Source organism: Struthio camelus, chromosome 3, assembly GCF_040807025.1.
Source record: "Struthio camelus isolate bStrCam1 chromosome 3, bStrCam1.hap1, whole genome shotgun sequence".
Classification (NCBI taxonomy): Eukaryota; Metazoa; Chordata; class Aves; order Struthioniformes; family Struthionidae; genus Struthio; species Struthio camelus.
Genome location: NC_090944.1, coordinates 131,526,307 through 131,554,006, shown reverse-complemented (window position 1 = coordinate 131,554,006; position 27,700 = coordinate 131,526,307). Strand labels below are relative to the sequence as shown.

Genomic DNA, 27,700 nt, shown 5'->3' with positions numbered 1-27,700 from the left:
CACGCCGCCCCCTTCCCCCCCCCCCGCTCCGCCGGCGCGCGGCCACCACCCTCCCGGCCACCCCATTGGCTCTCCGCGGCGGGAGGGGGCGGGGAGCTAATCACCCGCTGCGCCCTGGTTGGCTGCAGCCGCCCCCCCCCACCGCCCCCCCACCCCGTGGCTCTCTCCCCGCCCGCGCCCTCCGCCTCCCTGCGAGGGCGGGGCGGGGCGGTGGCGGCGCGCGCGTGGGGCGCCTCCCGCGGTGTGGCGCGGCAGGTGGGGGCGGGGGGCGGCCCTGAGGCGCCGGCGGCAGCTGCCCGGCTGCGCGGAGCGGCCAGCGGCGGGGCCGGGCCGGGCCGGGCCCGGGCCCGGGCTGTGCGCCGCCGGCTCCCTGAGGCGCCCGGCGCGCGGCGTCCGCCTCCCCGGGGAGCGGCCGTTGCGCCTCGAGAGGAGCCGTTGGCAGAGCCGCGCCCGCCGACCCACCCACCCGTCGCCTGGGAGCCCGCCAGGTAACGCTGCCCCGGCGCCCCCTCCGCCTGCCCCCTCCCTGCCCTGGCGCTGCCCGCTGCCTTCCTGGCAGCGCTTTTCCCTTTCTCCTCCCGTCCCCTCGCTTGGGGGTGGGGGGTGGGGGGTCCCTGGAGCCGCTCCGTTGGCGAGCGTCGGGGTGGCTGGCGAGGTGCCCCGCTGCCGTGGGGTCCGGGAAGGGGCGTGCTTGGTGGGGAGAGTGGTGCCCCCCCCCCAAATATATACATATTTCTAAGTGAAAACAGATCAGACTTTGGCTTTATTTTTTATTTTTGATTTGCACAGTGTGCAAGCACACTATGGTCAAAGTTTCTCTTCCCCCTTCCCCGCTTTCCCCATCGCTGCGTTGCGTTTAAGGGTTGTGTGTGAAGCGTCGTGCCCGTCCCACCACCTCTCCTGCCTGCGGCTTCTTCAGCAGCGGGGGCAGCGACTCCTCGGTTTAGGTCGTTTCTGTGCTTTGCTTTGTTTCTTTTTTTTTTTTTTGTTTTTTTTTTTAAATAACAGTCTTATAAATGAGGTGGTACGTTTCCATAATGCAAACCAACTTGCTGCGTGATGATGGGTTAAGGCTTTGTTTAAAACACTGGTGTTATGAAACGTTTTAAAAGTGATGGAACTTAATGCCGCTTAGTTGAGATGCCACGTAATTTAGAGTTTGAAGCGCTGGCGAAAATTATTGAAACTGTCACTTATCTTTCTACACTGTGTGTGTATAATGAGTTGATCAAAATTAAGCAGTTCTGAAACGTTTTTCCCAATTTCCTTGGCTTGAGGAAAACGGTAGGCTGGCCTTCTCTTGGAGAAACAAACTGGAGAGAAGCTGATGTTGTTACCTCTCTAGTAGTCAGATTAATTATAGGCCTTACATTGCAGCTCTTACAGTGAGTGCATTCTTGCATGACAGATAGTCTTGCATACGTTTTTAACTATCCTTCTTGCAGGTTTTCCTAAAGGAGAAAAAAACAATGTTAAATATCAGATCTAAAGACCCAAAGAGGAGTTCTGGGCTATCTCCAGAACAGAAGTAAATAAAAAGACTTGATTCTGTATGCTTGCAATAAGCGTGCTCCCTTGTTCGTCTTTGCAGTAGTGATTCTATATGTAACTGCATTTTAACGTACAAACGAATAAGTGGATAAAAAAAATATCTGAGCGATGAAGGCTTTATTCTCTCTGAAAGCGTCATTACGTTTTAGAGTACCTGTCATCTTTGCATGGCTTGGTTGCTTCATAGTGCACAGTGCTGATGTATGCATAAATTTGTTACCAGTGAAGTGTTTAAAACCTGCTCTGTTTTTTTTTTTCTTCATTAAATTATAAACTTAGCTGTTGCAAAATAATGACTTTTCTTTTTCTCTTTGATGGATTACCCAGTGTGATCATATCTTAGGACTAAACTTTAAGATGGAGATTTATAAAGTAACAGCACCATTAGTAATTTTATTTTCATCAAGTGTGTTTTGTGTCTTGAGCTCAGAGATCATACATTAGGTCCCCTCATTCAAGCATAACTTCTAAACCGCTTGCTACACGCAAATAAGATGCCATGAGAAGTGGTCTTCCTATCTCCTAACCGCTCAGTTTTGCCGCTGCTGCTGACCTGTTCTGGCCTTGTCATCCCTTTTCAGAACAGACATGGTAGATACCCAGGGGCTTAAACTGAATTGATGCTGACTTCCGTCTGTGCACTGATGGAGAGACGCCTCCACCATAGAATCATCACAGTGGTGCGCTTGGCAGTACTATCAGAATAAGCGCTAATGACTCAATGTAGAGGCTAATCTGCCTTTACCTCATAGTAGCATCTTTCTTAGTTGCAAAGTTTGGGCTCATGTTGTCTGTGAAGTACCTTTGACCTTCGAAACTCACTCTTTGACGTGTTTTGCAACAGATGCCATTTAGATAGAATTGCTAAAATGCTGTGACTTTTATCCAATTGACTTATCCTCCTAAAATGAAGCTCTTAAGCACAAAATAGAGCACTCTCTTATCTCCCACGAATATACAAAACCTAAGAATTATCTTAGTGAGTTTCTGGGGTTTTTTTTTAGCTTGATAGTTTCAGTCAGCTGCTCTTTTGAGAGGATAAAAAGTTATTTGCTATTGTGACTTCTGTTTCCACTCGTAAAAATAAAAACCAAAAAAAGCTAGAATGGCTTTTACAAACAATGCTATTTTATATATTTTAAGAGTCTTTCCTTTTAGCTGCATGGAAAGAGGGTGAGGCAAAAGAAACAACTACATGTCATATCCTTTTAGTAACTAGTGGTCAGTTAAATGTGCTAATACGCAAGTATGTTTTCCCTGAAATTCTCTATAATTCTTGCTTTATACATTAAAAGTCAGAATTTTACGTGTGAATTTTAGACCTCATTGTTTTTGTGATCTGTTTAAGGTACTTCGAGAAAGGTCCTAAGGGCTTTCCAAATATGAGTCCTTGAGATCTTGCCTGTACATTAGTTGCATCTGAAAGTCTTGATAAATGCCTGCCCTTTTCTATCAGCATATGCTAAAAGAGTACTTTGAACTTTTACTGTGTTCCCTGATGGTATACATAGAAAAATTAATAATAAAATTGATAATAAGAAACTAAACGTTTTTTCAAATTAGGAGCGCTGCATTTTTAAAGTGTTCACTACTGTCCTATATGCTTTGTTGTTCTGCTTGAAACAGGAAGAATTAAGCTTCTCAGCCCTGGAAATCCCTAGTAAATGGGAATTGTGACTATTTTGGGACAACTAAAAAGTCAGGTCTTCAGGATGAGTTGAAAGACGTCCAGGTTTCATGCTTCCTGGCTCCAAAATAACGTTAATGGCCCTGAATTGGGTGCCCTGAGTTGGCCCATGTATAATGGAGTCAGATTTACAAAACAAATATGCTGAGCGAGAGAAGAAAGTTGAGCAGTAGAAAGTTTGGGCAGCAGAGAAGTGTATTTAAACAATTTTTCCCTCTTGTAACTTTGGTTGCTTACTCAGAGATTGTAGCAAGCTCCCTTTGGTACTAGAGGGCTCAGTGGTACGAGTCCCTCCAGGCAATAGATACTCAATAGTTCTCTTTCAAAACTGCGAAGGAGGAAGGTAGTTGTGGTAGTATATCATCCTAAACATTTACTACACTGATTCCTAGCAAATCCTTCAGCTTACCACTTTGTGGCAGTTTGTGAAAGTGATTACCACCCCTGGATTTAAGAACTTGAATGAGAGATGGATATTGTATTTTCCGGTTCCCCCTTTGTGTGAAGGGATTAAAAGGACTAAAACTCATACTTCCATGTCCCAGGAGAGTTCTTCGGTTACCAGGTACTTAGCAACTGGTTGAAATATGTATTTCTTTCCCAGGGTCTAGCTCTAGGTGTCTCAATGCTTTGGTGGGGTTAGATGCAGTTTTAACTGCCAGAGCAGATGAGGCAGAATGCAAGTTGGCGTACTTCACACTAGTCTCTTAACTACAGTGGGTATTATTTTTAAATCACAAATTAAAATAATTTCAAGCTATTATATTGGATTGTGATGTCCAATGGTGGAGGGATGGGCACATGTTCTGTTTAGTTACATCAACTGTAGAGGCCGAAACTTGGGCAGAAGTATGTGACTGATACTTGGGATGATAAAACTGCATGTTTGCCAGTGCATGCTTGTCAGAGCCACAAGGGTGAGTAAACAGAATTAGTGTCTAGTTGGTACATGTACGAGCAAGTAAATACTCCAGAAAAAGAACCTGTTCAAATTCTTGCTGGATTAGATTGTCACTGCTTGATCTTTTATGCAGTGTTCTGGGGTTTTTTGCATTGTTAGTGAATCTCATCAACGTGCCTTACAGATACTGTTTATTGAATCTACTGTGATTGCTTCCAGTTTTATCTCATAGTTTTACCTATTCATATGTTCTTCAAAGAGGTGATCAGCTTCTCTTCTGAACTTGTGGATTTGGACTTAACGGTTCCTGCAGTTTCTGCCTTTGCAGCCTTTTTTCTCAATTGTCCTTCATGACCTGCTCTTTGATCCAGACTTTAGGGAAAGGAAAACTGACAACAATGCTTTGCTTTCTCGTTCGGGAATATTTTTCCTCTAGCTTTTGTTAAGTCAAACTGCGTTTAGTTTGCAAGAAAACCTCCGTGTTTGCATGCTGTTTTTATAGATTCCTTAATTCTAGAAGCTGGCACTTTTGAAAACATCTGCCTCTTGCAACTGTCCATGGCTTTTTTTTTTTTTTAAAGTATATATGCAAGTATATATGCAAATCGATTTTTCTGTTCTTTTATGATGAAACAACTGAAAAAAATTTTAATATCTGCTGCTCTTGAGTTGTTTTTTTGGTGCGTTCTGCATGTCTGCCTTTTCTGCCCCCCTCTCCCTAATGGAAGCTGAGGATGTAAAAATATATCGAATGCAACCGTTACAGCATTAGTACTTGACTGCAATGCTGTAGTAAATATTTCCTGTAGTAGTTTATGGAGTTCTGCAATTAACATACATTAAGCTTTAACAAATTATGCAGTTACTCTGAAATCGGAGCGTTATTTAAGTGCATAAGTCTCTGTGTGTACTTTCTAATAATGTTTTCTTTTCTAGGCTTTAGTAACCAAAGATGAGTCGTGGATTTTCAGAAAACAATAACTTTCCTTATGACAACAACCAAATGGTTTTGGATATGATCCTGTGTTCCCTAATTGGTGTTCCTCAGCCTATCAACTGGGACAGTGTGGCAAGGCTAGTTCCAGGATTTACATCCAAAGAGGTGAATTTACTAAAAAGGAATCTGCATGCTATATACAGTACTCTATCAAGAAGAAAGCTGCTTTTCTTTGGGGAGGGAGGGAAATGGAAGTTAAAGGGTTATTTTTTTTTTGGTAAAATAATTTAAACTAAAAATGGTAAATGAGAAGTAGATTTGAAAAAATATTTTGTTTGTACAATACCTGAACATTACATTCATGTAATAAGAACACAGAATGTATTTCTTCAGAACTGATACAGAATAAGAATAAAAACTACTGAAAAATTATTTTAATAACAATTAAAAAGTAGATTTGAAAAATTAAAGAGTAAGTGCACTAGTATGTTTCAAATTACATAGTTGTGAAAAAGGATGACAGTACTCGTTAACTTCATGCAGATTGTAGTATACTTTACTAGCAAACCTAACAATTTCCTTTGATTGACATTACCTGCAATAGGATTCTGAGGAAGTACGAGTTATAAACCTCCGCTAGATAATAAAAGGAGTGCAACTGCCTCTTGCTTAGTCCTACAAGAAGTGGCTTACTCTTTCTCTGATTGGAATAGGTGTTGCAAGAACTTGCCACCTCTGGATACTTAATCTTTCTAGATTGCTGAATTTCATGATAAACTGCTTGCTTTTTTTTTTTTTTTTCAAAATAATAGTTTTGGATTTTTGAGTTCTGAGGTGAAATAAACCAAGAGAAGGTAACTTATACTCACTTAAATGCTTTTGAGATGAGGAGGAAAATTTCTTTTGCCCTTGTGATTCAGTGAGGCTGGAAAAAACAAGCCAACAGTCTGTATTTTCTTGCAAACTTAATCAAATGTGTCAGCTCGCTTTTGTAGCGTTGCTAGCGGGCTTCACTGTGACCTTGTATTTAGAACATAAGCTCCTGCTCCCCAAACAATCACTTACGTGGAATGTTACTGCCTTGCAAGCTGACAAAAGCGCTTGGCAAAGGGTTTAATTTTTTTGTGGGCACTGCTGTTCAACTTCCACTTTGGAGAGAATACTGCGCACCTTGAGCAAACAAAATAATTATAAAGCATCAGTGAGCTTTCTCCTTATATGAAGATAGTATGATTGATTTGTACATGTCTGGTTACTGTGTTTTAAAAGAACAAAGTGTCTTTAAGGCAGTTAAGTGAAGTGAGACCGGTGCTTTCATGTGTCTGTTGAATCTAGTAAACTGGCATTGTTACACAAATTTGAGACATTGCCTTAGTGTCAAAGGGACGTCACTGCACGTGCCCCTCTGAAAAGGGAAGGTGGCATGCAGTAATGTATCAGTTAGCTCAGTCTAAATAAATAAGTAATAATAAACGATAGCAGCTTGTATAGAGCCAGAGGAATTGTATCACAGGAAGATTACCCCTGGAGTTTAGTAGATTTGCTTGCATATGTAAAGTTACCTGTGTGTAAGAGTCTGCAGAATCAAGCCCGTGACTGTCATTGTGTAGGTACAAATTGACAAAATGCAAGTACTCGTTAGTCGATCAAAACAAGGAATGGAAAGGAATAGAACTGCATTGGAAATCACCAGTCCCTTTTGTCCAGAGTGGAAATTGTAAAGTAAAAGAAATAGTAATTATGAGCCAATTAATATCGTTGCTGTTACTAATATTTGACAATGTTAATGGTAAAACAACTAGTTTTTTTTAAAAAAAAAAAAAAAAAAAGGAGAATTGGAACTCTCCTGAAAGTTGACCTTTTGGAAGATCAGACCTAAAATAAAGGTTGAAACAGGTCTCGTCGTCTTACCTGTTTTTCCTCTTTCTGTCCGAGTGTTTAATCGTGGCAAATCTTATTTGTTTTGCTGTATTTTTGTGTTCTTTCCTGATACCCCTAAATATATAAGAAGCCTTATAAGTTTAATATCAGCATGATGAAACTGTTCATTTGTAAAAGATGATATCATGAAATATATCTGCATCAAAAATCAGTTATTTAAAATGTGCTGAAAGCTACTGCTTCATTGTCCTATTGCTTAATCTTGTGACAGTGTGCAAAAAGATTTGATGAACTAAAAAACAGAGGAAGTTCACCTGTTGACAACCAGTATAATCCCCTAATGGCCGCTGGTGGGAGTCCTGTGGAAACTTTAGCAACGTACATCAAATCTTCCTTGCTTGATACACAGACAGAGTTTCAGGAGCCTCCCATCGGGCAGAATTCCGTTACTATAACTGGTAATGTTTCCAGTAATTCTGAAATATATTGACTTTGATTATAATCAATGTGTGTGTGTTTTTGTGTCTTGAATGGTAAGTCCACCCAGGAACGGTACTTGTTCATCTCTGAAAAAGAAAAGTTAACTGTGCATATAATGCGTATAAGAAGCCACTTTCAGTTCATTTAGATTAAGAGTCAATGTTTAGGTTTTTTTAATAGTTTGTTGTCCCAAAAGACGTGATATGTTGAAGTTTGTGCTAAATCCTTCCGTTTGGGATTGGGGGGGGACATTCCTCTAGATTGTATCCCTGGTGGTATACTATCACAACCTCCAACGCTTACAATCATGTCAAGCTGTGTTATTAAGATAAGTAGAAAGTTTTGTGTAGAATGACTAAAAGCTGAGATGGTGATTCCTTGAGGTCAGACGACTCCTTCCTAGCAAAAGGCCCTGCAGTTGCCTCAGTGGATAGATGACTACATGGGAATTAGAGCATAAATTAGTTATTTTTGATGCAAGACACTCTTACATTGATTATATAACGAGTCTTGGTCAATTGTGTGACTCAGTAATACTTTGACAGAAGAGGACTAGTCCTAACAATTTGTGTGTTGACTGAAAAAAAAAATATATTGGTAACATCACCTTAAGGACCTCTCCTGTAAGAGGTTTTAATTAAGCAGTAGTGCAATAGTTATTATCTGGTTTTCATTGTAAATAAAGGTATTTTCTACACAATGGGAAACTTGGCAGTTGTGTTACATGAGAAATCTGCATAATTCCAGTAATGGGTAAATAATTTCTGTGTTGTCAATTGAGGAGATAGCGAAGGTTTAAGGCAACAGAACTTTCTCTGTTACGTTGTCTTTCACAGTGTTGCAGCTTTCTGATCACTGTTCTGTTTGCAGGAGAAGAAAAGCTGTTTTACCCTTGCTGGGCAATGACAAAAATACTTTTTTAAAGTCTAATAAAGAGATAATATTTGAAAACTCTATATGGGGTATATCAGCTTTCAGTTACACACTTGTTACGTACACAAAGTTGAATAAATAGTTAACTTCTTGCACCCACATGTGGCTATTGAGAAGATTAGAAGCTTCCCAGTAGGCAATTAACAAGCTAACTCTGCTTATAGAGTTCCTTAGACAATTAGTGCATGCTTTCTTGTTAACAATTTAATATATGTAAAAAGTATCAATGCAGTTAGGTAATCGAATGTTCCCTAGTGCAAAAATCTTAGCCTGAGATTTCCTCTGTTCCTGTTCCCTGTTCTTTTCCAACACATTTTCCTTGTGACTTGGGATAAATAATTTCGCATGTTTATGTGTAATTTGTTAATATGAAATTAAGATAATTCAATCTTCTTCTGCTGGATTGTAGTGAACACACCCTCTTAATATTTGGGAAATAATCAGATAGTTCAGAACTGAGAAACTGAGAAAAGCCTATTTGTAAATTAATATTTTTTCCTTTAATTACTTCATAGTGAACTTATTCACATCTCCTTACTTTAGGGTCAAGAATTTGCGACCTATTTGGATTTGTTTGTAGATGCGAGTAACCTCAAGAAAAAGCAATCAGATCCAATTCATTTTGAGCAGGATTCTGGTTTTGGCTGATTTTACTAAAAGCTTATTAAATAGGTGCTAATTATAAAGCAAACTGTTATTAAGTCCTTCTAAATGCCTATTAAGGTAATATACAAGCATAGGATGGGCTTTTACCCAAGGTATGTCTGTTAACAACTTTCAGAAGTTGAGCCATCTCTAAGCTTGAAAAAAAAATATAAGGTAAAGTTCAGATGTCCCTGCTAATTTGGCTGTATTGCATATTCTTGTTAACGTTATTTCCTTTTCTTTCATAAAGAACTTCCCTGTGTCCAAAATAAATTTCTTAATATTTGTAAACAGAACTTTTCAGTGTCATTTTTTCCACAGGTCTTTACTTGAAATATTCATCTTACATTGCGTTAAAAATCCAGGACCCACAACTTGGCTGTATTTCTACCAGCATGGGTCATCTATCTGCAGTGGAAAGGCTGTGCCTGACCTAGCCTCTTCCAGGGTTCTTGTAGCGTCAGGCCAATAAACTTTCCCCTATTATTAGCTGTCTTTCCTTGGTTGTGGCCTTCCTAAAGCCTACCTGTGCAAGGCCATAGGTTATATCTTTAGTGCAAGTTTGTTTCTTCTTCCTCTGGTGTGTTAACTTCACTGTCCTGAAACGTGTAACTGCTGTGTTATGAACAGTATAGAGCGTCCAGATGGTTTTTGATGTCAGTCGTCAGTCAGCTGTAAGATAAGAAAGTCAGCCATCAGATGAGAAGGTCTCTCTTAAAGAGTACAGCTCCTCCTGTTAGGAGGAGGATTCTTCTGGATCGCTTTTCCTAGAAATTGGAGAGTAGGAAGTAATCATGGAAAATCATGACCTTAGATGTATTCATCAGTGGGAGTCAGGTATGTGCCCTCCCATTATTTTAAAAAGATAATGACATTTCTGAATTATAAGCAAGACTGTTGGAAGTTTCAGATTGCAGAGATCCGTTCATCACAGTAGGAAAAGTTGTTTAATATCTGAATCCTAGTTTTTTTTACCTCTTGGTCCGGAACTCACTGGGGTTGGTGACCAGACCTCTCCTAACCTCACTGGGTATTCTGTCCAGCTTCCACTACTTGTAGTGCATTTGTGAAGAGAGCCTATTTGAACCAAAGCTCAGTTGTCCTTTATTCCTGGAATAAGCTGTGCTGTATAGTTTTGGGACTAAAAGAATCAGAGAGTCTGCTTTTTTGAGCATCGCTTTATTCAATTTGCTGCTTTAAGCCATGTGTTTGAGAAGCTTAGGAAAAGTACATCTGTAGAGACTTGTCTGCTTCAGGTTGGGAGCAACATATTTCCACAGCTAACAAATTACAGATGAGAAGCTAAGTTAGTCTCAAGCAATTATGTTCTGGTGGCAAAGCGTCCTGAAGACAGAAGTCTTCATGTGACTGAAAGTCTTAAGACCCACATCCCACAAAGAAGACAAGGGGAGCTAGAGGAATGGATTGCATTCGCAGAGGAAAACGTTGAAGACTCTGCATAAATCTCATGGCTCTGTATCGAGATGGGACTGATCTGGGTTTGCAGCCAAGTGTCTGGGCAACCCAGCAGTTCTGATCCATCTGAGTTTGCAGTACATGGCATTCAGAGCAGGAATTTGGACTATCTAGTAGCTCTTATGGTAGCACAGATCTTGCTGCTAGTCATGTAACATTGCCCCAGTATGAGGGCTGTGCTTTCCAAGATGCTGAAGAGCAAAAGGTCAGTCCCTTTTGTTCTAATGAAGCCTTTTTTCCTTACATTTAAGGAAGGCCCAGCACAACTTCCACAAGGAATTGTTCTTCAGAATCTGAGAAAGGTCCTGTGCATAAAGGTGGAGAAAGCACGGATGGAAATCAGGGGTAAGATGATGATTTTGTTTTTTGCCTACAGGATTATATAGCTGACAGAGCACTCATTTGGAGGAATCACAGAATAGACAGCCCTACTAAAAGGCTATGAGAAGGTCAGATAGTCATTCTCTTTGTTCAAGGCAGAACCAGCTAAACTATTTTTCTAGCTTTATTAATAAGTATGAGAGAAGTCCAAAGAATCTTTTTGGCAGTGTTCTGACTGTTTATATTTCCCGTTATTTTTGTATCATTTCCTCTGATTCTGACTCAAAATAAGAATAGTAGTGGAAATGCACACGTCCACAGTTTGCGTAGCTGTTGTCTGAAGCCAGGGTGGAAACATGCATCTTCTCCTTTAGTACTGCTATTACTGACGAGTGTAGAACTGCTCTTAGGCCAGGAGCAGGAAAAATGCTGAAAATTTTTATCGTTATTAACCGACAAAGTAACTGAACTGTCATTTCAAATGTGAGCTCGCTGGAAGGTTTGTCAGCAAAGTAGCCATCTCTCTAGTTTTGAAAGCTATCTAAATTGCTTTTAACTTTTATCTGTCACAAAGAACACAGCTGTGAACATCCTAAACCTAAGCAAACCTAAGGTTGCTAGAGAAATACTGGGGACTGGTTTGCGAATTTCTTATATGCAATAGTGATAGGTTACTTATGAATCTGTAGATCTCTTCTGAATGATCAGTCACTGCTGTGGTGGGAAACACGGTCTGATCTTTAAAAAGGAATAAAACAAGATTGGTGCTTGCTAATAGTTAATTAAAAAAACAAAGTTATAGTCTGTGAACATAGAATTGTCCTATTAGCCTAAAAGAAGAAAAAGAAAACTAAGTGAAAAGTGCAAATAAAAATTTTCCCTACCGATTCGAATAGCCATGTGCATCACCAGTTCATCTTACTGTACAGGTACTTATAGCATAATGTTTGATTCAAGCCTCATGGTAACCCTATTTCCATAGAGATAGATTTTACTGAATCTAGCTTTCATCTTTTCTTAAGAAATAGGCATTTTAATACACTATAAAGCAATTTTAATTTCCGCAGATGAAAATTACTGTAATATACTAGTTAATGTCCTTGGTACCTCAGTAACTTAGGGGAGTATATGTGTGTATATGCATATTTTTTCAAGAAGGTAAAAAAAAAAGGGAGAGCAAATCATTTATGTAATGTTTTAGTAGTATCCCATAAGAAACTGGGGACGCATTGGGGACTGGAGTTAGACGTGTTCTTTCTCTAGTCCCTTAACCATTAAATCACACCTCGATTATCTATCTGAGGATATGCACGTTTGTGCTTTTCTGCTAGTATCTGACAACAGTTTCTTATTGTTAATAAGTGTGCAATTTGTTTTCCTTCTGCGAATCAAAACTTGTTAGTGATGTCAATGTTGTCATTGCTTGTCAGCAATGTCTGATGCTGTTCTGGAGATGAAATCTTCATTGATCAGTTTTGGCATTCTTGTTGGCTTAGGGTCCTAACTTGTTTTGTGGCTTTCTTTCTTTTTAATTCAGGCCAAATATGGTGATCCATGTGTGTGATGAAGCAAAAAACCTCAAAGAAGATTTTATTTGTCCTCGAGACCTTTTGATTTCGGAAATGAAATACTTTGCGGAATATCTGTCAGTGGATGCCCAGCGCTGGGAAGAGGTGGACATTTCAGTGCACTGTGACGTTCACATCTTTGACTGGTTAATAAGATACGTTAAAAGGAACGCTAAAGAATACGAAGGTTATGAAATGCCCACTTTAGGTAAAAGAAAGTGTGTTGATCATTTGTGGCAGGTTCATTATGATATGTACTTCAAACTAAAAACTTAAGCTAATGGAAGATTAGTGGTTTTGGTACAGTTCAGCTCCAGTCTCTTCTTTCTGGCTGTTGCACTGAAACTTTTCGTTTATTAGAAAGAGAAAGGGGTTGCGGCAGAAGATTCTCTGGTCGTTATAGCAAAAGTCTCTGATCTGTCAGCACTGACAGTTTTCAGGAAACAACCTAATAGTTGAAGTGGTAAAAAAAGGTCTAATATAGTTTGGAATCGGGGTTGGTTTGTTTGTTTGTTTTAATCTTTTCATGGTCCTGTGTTGTTATTTTTTTTTAAATGTAAACAAAACAAGATAGGAGAGTCCTAAAAACAACCTTTGCATTGCAGGTTATGTTGAGCAAACATAGGGACTGATTAGGCTAGGGCAAACATATGCTAGGGATGGAAGTTAATCTTGTTCTATAGTTATGTAATTTTATCCCTATGAAGTTACCTTTTCCAGCTTTTATATACTCCAGTTTGTTATAGTTTTACTCTGGCCACCTAAATGATAAAGAAAAAAGTCCAACAAGAAGTATAATTAAACAATTGAACAAGATCATTCTAGTTCATTTGTTAACAAAAACTGAGAATATGGGCCAGAAAATGATTGTGTAAATAATACAGTGTCTTTGTATATGGAACCAGACCTTTGTTTCATAAGGTTGGAAGTCTTCTACGTGCTGGAAGATGGAATGACAGGTTGACTGGTAAAATAATGCTTTTACAGCACATACTAAGTAAGAAGAGGGAGGGAGGTGATGTGAAATTATCAAAAGAATTCATGTAAAAAACCTCTTTTTGTTGTTTTCTAGAACCAGCAAATGTCATATCAATTCTTATTTCTTCTGAGTTTTTGAAGATGGATTCATTGGTAAGTATTAAGAGAGAAGGATTCTGTGCCATAAGGGCACAGCTGATCACCAGGTGTCTAACAGCTTGTTTGTTATGCTTTGACTTGCATCAGCCATTGCATCTGTTTCTAAAATGAAGATGTTTTGAGATTTGGCCACCTTCTTTTTACTTAAAGTGGTAATCTACTTTTGCAGAATCTCAAAGAAGTTTCACATAGAAACTTGTGAATAAGCTTCTTCTAGTGACAGCAGGATCTTGGATTCGTCTTCTGACGATTCATCTAAATCTGAGATTCTGTGGCTCTCAATTGTGAGTAATTGGAAGATACCGCCTGTTGAAGATGAAACATTTCTAGAGTTGTTTTCCAGACTGTAGAGACCTTTTGGAGGAGAACACAAAACAAATTCGGAGTCTCATTAATTCGGAGTCTCAGTTAGACAAATCTTAGACTTGCTTTTTATTTTTGAGTTGAACTGAACTAGTTTTGCAAAACACCACACGCTGTAAAAAAAAAAGAAGCTTGAAGTAATTCCTCTGAGATAGCTTTGTCTAGAATTCTTTTAAATGATTTTAATATTTCTGCTTTTCATAGGTAGAAAGATGTATTAATTACTGCCATGAAAATATGAATGCCATTGTAGCCACGCCATGTAACATGAATTGTATCAATGCTAATCTTGTTACACGAATTGCTGATCTCTTCACACACAGTGAAGTGGAAGAGGTGAAGGACAAAAGAGATAAATTTAAGAGGTAATGTTTTGCACTGTAATACACTACTGAAATACTGTAGGGCTTCTGGATCATTTCTGGGAACAGCTAAGACGCTGTGGAGTCTAGAGTAATAAATACAATTTGTACTCTTATATAATGTATCTTTAACCGAGAGTATCATGAAGTGACTTCAGAATTTTACATTACAATTTTGAGCCAAAAGAAAGAGCTTTTTATAGAAGACAAGCAAAAGGAAAGACCACAGTAGGAATGTGACATGGACAAATTATTCATGAATTCTCACATGGAGGCCAGGATTAGGGAAAGGAATCTTTAGTGGGATGACTTACTCCTAATTCGTAGAGAATAGTTTGGTTTCAGTAGCCTGCAAACTCTGATGTTTGGGCATAGAATTTAGGATGGCCAGAAGGCTGAATAGCTGTAATGGAATACTACTTAAACAGTGTATATAAGGAGTCTAGCTTAGTTAAGGTAAGGGTCAATTAAGGCAGGCTTACAGGCAAGCAAGATAAAAGTAGGAAAGTGTTTTAGTTGGCAGGGATGAAAACATTACCACTTTAATTCTAAAAGTAAAGTGAGGTTTCACAAAAGCACTCGGTAAGAAAAAGTGTTTTAGTCAAAGTGGAAGCTGTGAGTTTGGACAGCAAAGAACGTAATAGAAGGAAAAAAGTTAACTATACAGAGTGTATATTGAAAATCATGCTTTATAAAGGTAGGAGTTCCATAACTGACCCAGTGGATGCAAGGTTTTTATCTTAATATTATCGCGACTACAAAGGGATCTCTTTCCTCACGTCTTTATGAAAAGTAAGGTACAACCAGGTTAGGAAACAGTTACCCGACAGCACTGCATTGGATCTGCAAAGGAGGCTGGAGCTGTCAGTTTAGATAGGCAAATGCTCTGCATGTGCAGAGCAGGGTGTTGTGAGGGAAGTTGAGGTTGGGTGAGGAGAAAGCACTGTGCCGTATAGGGGAACATGACAGAGACGGTTTAATGAATGGCTTACCAAAAGCGTTTCAAGTCCCGGTAGGTCCTCAGTTTAAAAAAAAAAAAAAAAAAAAAAAAAACCACACTCAGTAAGTAAACTCCAGTCCCAGAAAAGTCCAGTTGTATGGGCGTTTCTTACATGTATGCTACAAACAGATTATCTTTTAGGAAAATCACATTAAAAGCTAGACATTGAAAGAAAAGTGTCAGCATTACATATCATCAGAATATTGTTATTAATCTCATTATACATAAAGCAACTTTCAGTTTTTTCCTAATGGGTAAACTGTGTTACTGTCATTAATAGTAAACTGTTCTGCAAGAAGATTGAGAGACTGTTTGATCCAGAGTACCTAAATCCAGATTCTCGGGGAAATGCAGCAACATTATACAGGTGTGGTAGTTTAACTACTTCAATTATGAAGACAGCCTCTGTATTTCACAGTCTTGCTCTTACTGCAATGTTTTGTGTCTCCCTCTCTCTCTCTTTTTCTCTCTCTCTCTCTCTCTCTCTCTCTTTTTTTTCATCTAGATGTTGTTTATGTAAAAGGCTGCTAACTAAAGAAACAGAAAGACGAATTCCTTGTGTACCAGGAAAAATTAACATAGATCAACATGGGAATATTGTCTATGTTCATATAAGGTAGTATATATATTAAACACATTTCTTCAACTATAGGATGTTGGATGATTTTACAAAAGACTGCATGTTTAGGAGTTAACAGATACTCACATTACAAAATTGAGTCATAGGTAGGCATAGAGCAGTATAAGTAATCATCTCAACCACTCCTTTTTTTATATTCCCTAGCAAAAGAACAAATGGGAGATTATGGTTGTACTTCTGAAATTCATTTAGTAGTGCCACTGCTGCTGCAATATGGAAATGCTGCAGCCAAGATCCTAGGGAGTGCTGTTTTGGGTTGCACTGTTTTAAATAGAAAATACTCAGCTAATTGTTTCATTGAAGGATCTTTTTATATGTAGCCAATGACAAATTGAATTAAAGGCTACATTTCCACAAGATTTGTTACAGAAAGGTTGATCCACCTCTGCCAACAAAGAAACGTTGAAGATTTTATTCTAGACGGACTTGATGCTGTCACATCAAATATTCATCCTCCTTAAAAATTACTATGAATAAACTTCTACCAGTTGTTTTTCTATTTTGAAGTATTTATCAGAGGAACTTCCAAGACCTAATAAGAGGTCTAATAAAAGCCTATCTTTAGTGATATAGTTGTTTAAAAATAGATTTGTATGTACTATTTGTCTACTGTACTGGTACCTGAAAGTTTCCATAGGAGTTTTTGTCCTCTTAGGCTAGATTAGGCATGTACGCAGTAAAAAGCTGTTCAGACTGGGACTTAAAATTACAGGGAAAGCTGTACTTGCTCTTTCCAAGGATAAAATGCATCAGTGCTGGATCCATATTGTCTTTTGAATTAAAAAGAGACATGCTGTTTTATCACTGGTATTATGGCCGATCAAAGTCCATAATACACACTCATGTTTTTAGAAACAGAAATGTCAAATGCGTGTAGTCTTCAAGAAAAGATAACTAATGTTTTTCAAAATTGCTGTTGCGTTGCAGATACATAGAAATATATTATGTTGCATTTTAAAATAAAGCACTGCCGTCCTATTTTATTTATGTCTGTTATACGGCGGTATTATTCTAAGGGCAGAAGAATGCAGTATCATTAAACTTGTTCACACATGCATGTTTTGTTTTCTTTTACTCTGTGTATTGAGTTTTTCTTTGTTTTATGATTCTCCTGATTTCCCTAAGGCTTGATATTTATCTTGGTTTACAAGTTGCAGTATATGGAGTTTGAGATGAAACAAGCTGTAATGCTTTGTTATTAGTAAATTTAGGATGTTTTGTCATCATCTAAATTTAATATCTATTGCCCCAAGTTGTATCCTTGTTGTTGTAAGCTCTTCTGTAGGATTTCCACCAGTGGAAGATGTATTGTTTTGCTGTTTCTCCACCTCGTGTTTCTGGTGGCAGAATCAAAACTGCTTTATGAATCTGTGCATAACCTCACCTTATGCTTTTTCAGAGATAAAACGTGGGAAGTCCATGAGTATTTAATTGGTCTTCATGAAGAATTAAAATCTTGGCGAGATGTTTATTGGCGCCTGTGGGGGACTGTCAATTGGTTGGCCTGCTCAAGGTGTAACCAAGTTAGTATATTTTCACTTGCTTGTCTGTTTGCCTTGATTTGGGTGAGTTTTGGGGGCTGAGTCAGGAACGAACCGTATGGAAGACGTATGTCTCCCCTCCCTTTGGCCAATTGGTTTTGGCACCAGCTGGCTTTCTGTGATTTTCCTTTTTTAATTAGGAGACATAATTACTTGCATTATTGAAATCACAGAAGCTGTGGTTCATGAACTCTTAAATATTTCCTTTCCCATCACTTTCGCTTTCCTTTCTTTTCTGACTGCTTAGAGCAAAACGTGATTAAATTAGAATGGCTATTCTCTGACTACTCAGGTTTTAATGAGTGCCCTAAAGGCTTTCTGCCTTTAGAAAGGAGGTGTTTGTGGGAAGTCGCCTTGAGTTTCTGCAGCTTTGGGTGTGTGACAGTAATCAAGCTGATATAGATTCCTTATGTTGCAAAATTTTGACTTCCATTGGTAATCTCACCTCTCATCTCTCTTCTTATTATAATGTAGTCTTTCCTGTGTACTGAATTCTCCCATTGCCAGTACCATTCGCAGCCAGTTCTTTATCCAGGTGTAGCAAGTGCTCTGGGTTCCACTGGGACAGGAATATATCCGTGTTGTAACCAAAAAGTACTTCGATTTGATCCTACAACCCTCCCAAAGGTACTTCATTAATAGTTCACTTCTAAAAGAGCGTAAGACATGGGGGAGAGGGGCAGGTTTATGAAAATAGATCTTCTGCAAAATAAGGACTGTGCGTTGTTGCAGTATCTCAGAGCAGCACAGGATGAGGGTTGACCTCTGAACTCAACCTTTCTCCTGCAGTAAACTATTCTGGGATCATTCAAGTGCAGCAGGCGTTCCCTGGCAGGCAGGGTGGAGGGAGCATGAGATTGCGGAGGGAAAGGTTACTGTACTGTAATACCAGAAAGCTATTTTTCGCTCCTGTCATAGTGCATGCAGTGTAAGCGGTCAGTCCAAGCAAGGGGCACTTGTCCATTCCCTTTTGTTACCTTGCAGTTTGACCATATTTAATGCTAAAATTGGATATGAAACAGTTCTGTAACAATTGTTGTTCCTACGCAGTGGACTCTGCTTCTCAGGGTGTCTGTTTCTAGAAGTTCCTGTTCACTTCAGCAAGTACAGAAGCAGTTCCACCTCTTTAATCAAAAGCTCATCTGTAGGTAGTTTCCATCCGGAGAAAGCTTCCAAGTACAGAGACCAAAAGTTTCTAGAAAGATGAACTTCTGTTATCATACTTACTGGAATCAGTTCTTCCCGTTAGTTAATATATATCTGATCTCTTTATGTGTACATGTTTGGCAGGGCTGTAAAGTGAGGGATCACGTGGTTGGTCCACCTTCAGGAAATGAAGATGGAGATGTTTTGCCATCTCAGTCTACTAAAATACTGAATGATCTGCTTCATCATAGAGATGTTATTGTTGTTCCTTTCACTAAGGATGAAAATAGGTAAGAACATTGTTACTGAATTAACTTAGCCTTTGACGTTTTACCTGTATGCACAATACATTTGACTTCCCCTTTTTAAAATGTGCGACATACAGGATTTTTAAAAGGTAGGTGATTTTATGATTGTTTAATTGGAAGTTGGGAAGAGAAGAGCAAGTATTTTTAACTTTTAAACTTCAAACAGGCATTTAGTCATTCAGCCTCCATAACTATTCACTCCTATCTTTATATTTTAATGCCTTGTCATCAAAATATTATTATGTGGCTAACTTGTGGGGGGGGGGAGTTCTCCTTTGGATATATCATGAGTAAAGAGAGTCTGATTCTGAAGTTATGAAATTAAAAAAAAAAAAATTTTTTTTCACATCTTTCTCTTCAAGTGATTCCGGTATTGGGCTCTGTGATGACAAAGGTATTGAATGTGATGTGCTGTTAGAACCAAATACGCCGTGGGGCCCCAAAACAGGAGAAATCAATGCTGTGAGTGACTGTTAGCTTATTCCCCCTTCTTCCTGATAATGAAGATTCTTACGGAGACACTTTGAAGAATTCATTAGACCACTTTATTTATATATACACATTGCTGAAGGAAGAAGCACATGACTGAGCGCTGGAGAATAGCATAGACTAGTCTGGGTAGAAAACGTGTGGTGAAAAGGCAGAGCTCTTACAAAGGCTGTCAGAAATATTTCTGTAAAACAGAAGCAATTCTCCATATATCTGTGCTTTACAGACCACTTGAAACCTGATGATGTTTAAGGGTCCAGTCATACTCCAGCATACATCAGGTGGTGAATGTTATTTAAATAATTGCTGCCTTTGATTTATCTGCTGATGTGTCCAAGTCTATGTGGCTCTTGTAAACCCATTAATGAAGAGCAGTAATATCTTCTTTTCCAGATGCAAAAGATCCTACTTTCCAGTACTATGATGTATATTTTACTATGTATATGCCAAATCAACAGAGTTGCTTTCTAAGTCAAGTAGAAGTAGACTGTTTGTAAAATTACCTCTGGTTTAAAGAGCTCCTTCATGTAGAGATGAGTTTACAAAGTTTTTCACCCATTGTGGAGCTTCTGTTCCGGTAACTTGGCAGTCCTGACAGTGGTGGGATGCTGCTGGTTCCATGAGAATTTTACACAGAGCACCAGAAGCTCCTGCTACAGATGCTGGGGGCTGTTAATATAAACTCTAATATAATTTCATTGCCAGCACTTGCTCCCCCCAGGTCTGCTTTTTCTAGTTAAAAAAAAAAAAAAATCCATGAATATCTTTAGTGCTAAGGCTAGGCAAACTAGAACATGCTTCTGAATTCACTGCATTTAATGGAATAGCAGTTCACAACCTGTTTGCATGCTTCTTCATTCCACCAAAATGGAAAGCCAAAGATGAGAGTAAGCCTTCTAGGGGCTACCAGTACAAATTGCTGTACTATTAGCATACCACTGCTATTTTGAGAATTCCACTCACCTATTTTGTCTTTTAATTATTATTAGTTCTCTAACTTATACACCTTTTTCCCCTTTTCATGACTACAGTTTCTTTCTCTGAAGAACTGGACTTTGCAGCTGGTTAGTAAAATATTTTGTTCTTCTGTACTGGCAGATAATTAATTTTGATTTTTTTGTCTTATTTTCTAAATAATTTGTAGAAAAAGATCTTTTTAATTTTGCTTTAATTTAGAGTTTGTAGTACAGTGAAGAACTTTTAAGGAATTATAAAGTATGTGTGAAGTGCTACTTTGGCCTGCATAAAGATGAAATATTCCTTTTAAACATTATTCCAAATGACTACAAACAATAGACGTGCAGCACATGCATCATTTTTTCATAGTTCATTAAGCTGATAGAGATTTAAGTGTTCAAAAGTAGTATTTTTAAGTGTCTGTCTTTTTCGTGGCTCATCTGAGACGCTTCATGTCCTAAGGACTTTAAATTGAACCTTTTTTTTTTTTTTTTTTAATTGTGTCAAACTGAGCACCCAAAACCATCGGAAAGAATTGCTGATCATTCTGTCTGCTGGTTAACATTTTATGGTTCTTTCATGTTGGTGGAGCTGGAAAGCAATAAGTCAATTAAAGCGCATTTGCACCTTCTTTATTGCAAAAAGCTTTATCAGGGTTGGGGGCCTAGCCAAATGCAGAGGATTCGTTCTTCCAGCAACATAAAGTGACGTTTGGTTTACTAACTATTTCTATATGCAAATACTAGAGAGAGCTGCAGTTCACCTCTATAATTATGTGGCTCACTCAGATGCTTGCTACCATAATGTGAATTCTTTTATTCATTAAAAATTATATAGCCAGTAATACATTGGATACTGAAGATAGAATCATTTAATAATACAAGTTGGAAGGGATCTCTGGAGGTCGTCTTGTACAATCTCCCCACACTCAAAGCAGGGCCTACCTCAAAGTTAGATTCAACTTTAAAGCTATATCACATTGCTCAAGTTTTGAATATCTCTGAGGATGGAGATTCTACAGCTTCTAGGCAACCTTCTGATGTTTGGCAAGCCTGAGGAAACATAAATAAAAATATTTATCAAAACATTTTAAGCAAAGCTAATTTGAAATTAGTTTCTCAATATTTGAGAATCGTGTTCTCGGACCTAACTTTATACACAGTCACCTCGCTCAGATACAAAGCTAGATTTGAGGACGGCTCCTTAGGACAGATTTAACATATTTAATGGGAATCAAGCTGCATTTATTTTCTGTGGCACTCTCCTCCCACTCATTAGAAACAGCAGTCATTGTTATCTGAAGAAGAGGAGTATACCACTGGCTCAGAGGTCACTGAAGATGAAGTGGGGGATGAAGAAGAAGTATGCAGAAAACCAGGTACAATTACGGCTGTCTCTGTAGTAAACCTCCCTGGAATTTAGAGATAGGAATTCAAGGCAAGGCAGCAGAATTCTTCTTGTGTAAGCAAACTTTAAAGGTTAGAATTTTTTAAATCAAAAATAACATTTAAATTTTATTTCTAGGTTTGTCTGTATTTAGATACAGACTAACCTGCTGCTCTCAGTGTTGTCAAAAAAACACTGGCAAATAAGGGAAGTTGCAACTATTCAGATGCTGAGATGTCCTCAAGGGTGATCGAGGGCATATTTTGCAGGAAAGACTATCAAGCAACTTAAGAATTCTCACCCAGGCTAGTGTTGGAGGAGAAATGCAGTAGCTACATGCCTGTATTTTCTGTATGCTTGTTTGCAGAATGCTATTCCTAGAGTTGTCTGCATTGAAGATAAGCTCTATAAAATCTAATTTGTTTTTCATTATGATAAGGGGTTTAGGAGTATGGAAAGCCAAAAAGCAGCTTCTCCTTTCCACCCTAATAATGAGCCATTTGAACTGAGGTAGTTCTTTGGGTTTTTTGCCTTGACGTGAAGGGATTGGGGTGCACCAATTCATAAAAGACATTGACTGAAAACATTGTAGTCTACCTTTAACTTGTTGAGTTTGACATCTCCAACACCTTTGAGTTTGTTGATTAAATTAATATTCTCAGAGATGTAGTGTGTATGTGCACCTGCTTTTGAATTTACAACAGAAATTTGGGCAGTTCTGTGTAACTGCATTTTAAAGACGTATACTTCAGTTCATGCATGCTTCTGATGGGAAAGTGTTTGAGTGATCTGTGAGTGTTACTAACATGCCTGTAATATCAACAAAGGAAAAATATCCAGTCTAACTACACTGCTTGTGAAGAAGTAGAGGGAAGAAATCCTTTTTCAGCTGTGTAGTTGAGAGATTTCAAATATCTGCGATTGTGCTTGTTACTAGATATTGCATTAATTAGCAGGGAGAAAGGAGAAAGTAAGGAAATTCTGCAAGCACCCAAAGAAAGTGGTTTCTTCACCTAGTGTTCAGAAAAAGGAGAAGCCATCTGACAAGGTAAAATCTTGAGTTTTGAGCCGTCCCCTCTGGGTTGTGTAATGAGGAATACTCTTAAATTGTAGACTTCCTCTTAAAACACACTTTTCTTTCTTTAGTCAAATTCCCGAGATGCATCTCCATTCATGTAAGTAACTTTCAAAGTCCTCGAGACCGTATTGTAGTACATCCTTCTTTGTAAACGGTTACTAATAATATTCTGTATGCATCTTTTTTTTTTCTGACCAGTGTGAGTATGCAGCAGAACAAATGGGATGCCTCCAGATCATTAAGATTCAACCAAGATGCTCAAAGAGAAGACGGTCCGTTTTTGCATCGGCTTAGCTTTTGTAATATTAATGTTATGCAAAGAAAGTTATTTTTTTCGTATAAGAAATGGCTGCTGTTCTTAAAATACAATTACCTAGAAACTTTTAGGTTGGATTTACTCTTAGATAAAACGAAACTCATTTTTCATAGCTACCTCTGATTTGGTAGAGAATAGGCTTCTACTAGGCTAATTGTTAGTGTTTCAGCTGTTTCCAAACCACACAGCAATTTCAGGCTCTTCCAAAATGTACAAAAGTATTCATACAGCTATAAACTGCTCCTGAAGATGTTACTTTAGGATTTGATTGGCACTTATTAGCAATCTCATGTGTTCTACAGGAGAAAAAAAAATCTTTGTGGCTGGAAAACGGAAAGAAAATCCACCATTTAAAGCCACACACTTTACGTTCACTCTGAATGAAAACTAAATGGACAGTCTTGGGTCCAATTGACTAGAAGGCAATTGGAAGGCATTGGGAGGGAGTTTCAATTTTGCAGGAGGAAAAAGAAAAATTCTGTCCTGAGTGTACGTTAGGGGTTTTTTTATTCTTTATTTGAAGTGTCAGTATATAATCTAGAGAGATTATAGGGATAGTGCTGATTTGTGACATCTGTTGGCTGGACAGGTATGTTAATAATTTGTTCTCACATCCCTGTGCAGTTTGTTGTGTGTGCAGATAGATACAGGTATACATGTTCATTTGCATCTCCTTCCCAGTCTCTGACTAAAAGTATTCGGGATTATAGTTGTTCTGTTTTTTTGTTTTGTTTTTTTTCTTCCCTAATCTCTCCTGAAACTCTTGTGCATTTTTGCTGTTTTGAAAACCAGTGCCTTGGAAGCATTCCTATAGATTTTGATCTCAGTGTAGTGCCTCGGGCTGATGCTGGTATCTGCTGAGAACACAACTGAAGCAAAGTTAGGCATCAGGATCTAGAATGTAGGTTATTCAAGATTCTTGTATGAGCTGAAAAGAAAGCTACTTTTGCAAAGAGGGTATCATTAACATTCTTCTGTCTCTTGTATTCAGTAGCAAAAAAACCCCCTGTGTTCTAAGTATTATTTCTTACTTCTGACAGATCAGAGAAGAATGTCTGAGATTACAGGGCACTTAATAAAAATGCGACTGGGAGACCTTGATCGAGTCAAGTCAAAAGACAGTAAAGAAGTAAGGCTTATCTTGTAAAATAGTAGTGTTTACAGAATTTAAGTGAGTCTTAGTAACAAAAATACATAATACAAATTAAAATACCATCTTTTTAACGCTTAAGATTAAAAAGTACCTTTGATAAGGCTTCATTTTGTACTAAAAACTGTATTTAGCCAAAAAAGATTTTTTTTTTTTTAATAGGTTAAATAATTGGTAAATTTCACTGCCTTTAAAAACCTGGAATGGAAAATAGAGTGGATTTGAAGGGTTTCAGTACTATGTGGTGGTAATGAAACCACGTATGTTTTAGGTTTTAGTGATTTTTATGCGAAGTCACTGATTAAATTGGAATAATTTCACAACTTGATTTTCTGCATTGCAGTATGCAGGAGGCATTTATTCTAGGCTCGAAGCTCAGGTAAAGGCCTCAGCACAAGTCAGTGCACGACAAAACAACACTGAGAAGAACGCAAGGTAAGATATTAAAATGAAACGAAAAAGCAAAATGTGAACTTTTTTCTAAACACGCTTGCCACGTTTCATACGCGTTTTGCGTCAGCATCCCTTCCAAGTAGGTTAACTATGCATGATGTAAAAGCTTCCCTTATCAAATTACGCTAGAGCTAAGAGAACGAAGCTCTTGTACTCAGTACAGGTATCCCGGCAGAAAGGCAACTTTATCAGTAATAGAGATGGATCTTTTTTTCCTCTTCTCTGGGAAGACGCTTTAACATGAAAGTGATTTCAAACAAATACTGAACTAGAGAGCTGACCTGGCAGTAGTAAAAACAAATTTCTAGCAGTAATAATCTACAAATATGTTTCTTATGTGTTCTTAATCCAGGTCAAAATCCCGTTTTGGTCAAGGTCGTCCAACATAAGGACTCATGAAGAAAATATAGCCAAAATACATTACTGCTTCCTGAAACTGTACTGTACTCTGACATATGGAGAACGCTTATCTCTGAAAGCTTTCCTGTGACTTATTTATTACTTTAAGCCATGTAAATTATTTTGTGTGATAAATGAATGCAAATCCATTAAGGTCTGTACTTATTTTAGTTGTAAATACGCTATTTCTTAAATTTAAATTTAATTTTTTTAGGCTATTGTGTTAAGTTGCATAGAAAATATTTTATAAATTACAGAGTTAAATTATTAGACTATTTATGGGGGAAGACGTAAATATGCCTATGGTATGCTAGAAATACTAAAAAGGAAAAAGCAAGACTACTGAATTCTGAGTACAGTCAGCAGTGTTAACACAAATCACCTACAATATTTATTTTATATAGTATTTAATGGCACATTTTAGGTCAGTCCTCTGGGGATTTGCATTTAGGATTTGCATTTAAAGTGAGTGGAATTCCCTGTTACTTAGACTAGTTAGAGCAAAATTTAAATGCAGTTTTGAGGCTTTCTTCCATATCGCTACACAACTCTCATTTGTGTGAAGGTGGGCAACAGGTGGGATCTAGACCTCCAAAGATGATTTAAATGCAGTGATGATGCTGTCTTGCACCTTGAATATGAAACACTTACTTTACTTGTATGGAAAATTAATACTGATTATTACTTCCTATCTGACTCCTCTTGCGCAATACAATATCTTGTTCATTCTAACGTCCAGACCTTAGGAGGCAAAGCACTTCCGTCCCTTAATGACGCTATGCCACTAAATTTTGTAGCAAATGTGTTATTAATTTGGCCTCTCTTAACTGAGAGGAATCATTATGAGGGTTTGTGCATATTGATCTTTGGATCTAGTTACCTTCTGAAACCTGCCTGAATAATGCTGTTCTGAAGTCAGATGCACTTTCAAGTTTTTTTGTTTGGAGCAATAGAATACAAGTTTGTCTACACATACAATCCAGGGCTACCAAAATGAAATAACTTGCCTAGAAATTAAATCATGTCTAAGCAAAGAAAATGGCAATAATAATGGCGGAATTCAAGAAAACACATTCTGACTTTTTGAGGTAGAAAGAGTGCTCAGGGAAAGCTTATTCCAGACCTCAGCTGTACAATAAATTGCGAGTTTGGAATTAAGTCAGCAAGAGGTTGATGTGGGGAGGGGTGAGGGGGAGGGTATGAGGTGGGGAGTCATCCTTGAAAGGCACTCTTTTCTCTCTTCAGGCTTTTTTGTTTGTCTTGTTTCTTGAGGCTTTTTAATTGGCATTAGAAGATAAGGATAGCAATACTTGAAAATACTGCTTTCCAGGTGGAAGGTTTTTATTCAAACAATAAAAATGAATTTTGTTTATTATGTGTTTTGTCCAACACTACAGCAAATTCAGAGCCCAGTGAAACCAACATGTAAAACTGTGGATTTCAGTCGCCTTGATCTGAGGCAGGAGAGGTAGCTTTGCAGGAATGCTTTAACCTGTATCAAATAAATAAGGCTTTACTAATGCCTCAGGTCTATTTGCAAGTAGTAATGCAGTTCTAAGCATTTATAGTAAACACTGAAAGGCTGATTGCTGTTTCCTGAAAGAGGAAGTATTTAAAATCCACCAGGTTCAAAAATGCAATAGACAGCGTTTTGCTACAACTTTGTGATTGTTCCAAATTCCACAGGTAAACTGTGCTATGAAAGTTGCAGGCTTGCATGTATATGTGTTTAGTTTTCTTAGAACTACTGACTAGGCAAAGGGGGAAAATCCCACTGGGTTGGTTATGGGGGAAAGTGCCGGTTTTACGTGCCAGTATTGTAATATTTTACTCAGAAATGGTTTTGAGCAAATGAGAGTAATATATATGATGTGCGGTCTATCTTTTAAGTATTTTCCTCCCTTGCCAACCACCTTGAATTTTTATCTTGTATTAATTTTGAAATCTTGTCTTGGTTTAACGGAAATAAATGTTACTGGTTTAAGAAATGTGTGGGGTTTTTTGTAGATATTTGTAAAAACTAAATAAGTGCATAAATATTGCTTTATGGTCTCAGTCACTTTGTCTGTTTGTGATTGCAGCCTCATGGTAAAGATATCTTATCTGTCAAGAACAGTATATGGATGAATGCTGAGGTACTCCAAATCTACAACAACTTAACAGTATTTTTATCTGAGTTGAGTTTTGAAGCTGGATTAAAAGTTCATGACTGAGCTGCTCTACAAGTGACCCAAGTATGCAAAATGTCATACCAAACTATGCTGAAACATTTTTAACTTTGCCTTCCACTGCCACAGTGCTGATCATACCACTTAAAGTTAATTCTATGAATAGGATTAGTTTCCATGATTCTGTCTTTAGAAATTACTATATGACTGTCCTGCATGAATGTCCCAGTTGGTATACAGGGAAAATTGCAGTGTGTGTTTCACTGTCGCATGTGTTGAACTCATTGCGCTGTGGAGCTGTGCCTACTTGCTCAATGGTCAGAAATCTTGTACAAACGACCAGAATTTTAAATTCAGCCATGGCAATGGTTCCAAGAATGACATGTTAAAAGTAAGCATATAGTTGCTGCTCCAGTAAGTAAACATA

General features: G+C 38.2%; 1 protein-coding gene across 6 annotated transcripts; it reads left to right on the top strand.

Annotated features, from left to right (window-relative positions):
• Window positions 1-327: 327 nt before the first annotated feature.
• Window positions 328-27,093, top strand: SANBR (SANT and BTB domain regulator of CSR). 6 transcript variants are annotated; one of them, XM_068940346.1, is made up of 21 exons: window positions 328-488; window positions 5,076-5,241; window positions 7,229-7,415; window positions 10,743-10,836; window positions 12,350-12,588; window positions 13,453-13,511; window positions 14,085-14,245; window positions 15,523-15,609; window positions 15,748-15,858; window positions 17,282-17,405; window positions 17,898-18,050; window positions 18,714-18,859; window positions 19,240-19,339; window positions 20,398-20,430; window positions 21,602-21,701; window positions 22,666-22,757; window positions 22,856-22,884; window positions 22,986-23,059; window positions 24,144-24,232; window positions 24,597-24,688; window positions 25,059-27,093. In XM_068940346.1, exons 2-21 carry the CDS (start codon window positions 5,092-5,094, stop codon window positions 25,093-25,095), a joined length of 2,157 nt encoding a protein of 718 aa, XP_068796447.1. In that variant the 5' UTR covers window positions 328-488; window positions 5,076-5,091; the 3' UTR covers window positions 25,096-27,093. The 6 variants fall into 6 exon arrangements, with proteins under 6 accessions (XP_068796447.1, XP_068796446.1, XP_068796448.1 ...); XM_068940345.1 differs by having other exon boundaries at window positions 22,663-22,757; XM_068940347.1 differs by lacking the exon at window positions 15,523-15,609 and having other exon boundaries at window positions 344-488; window positions 22,663-22,757.
• The last annotated feature ends 607 nt before the right edge of the window (window positions 27,094-27,700 follow it).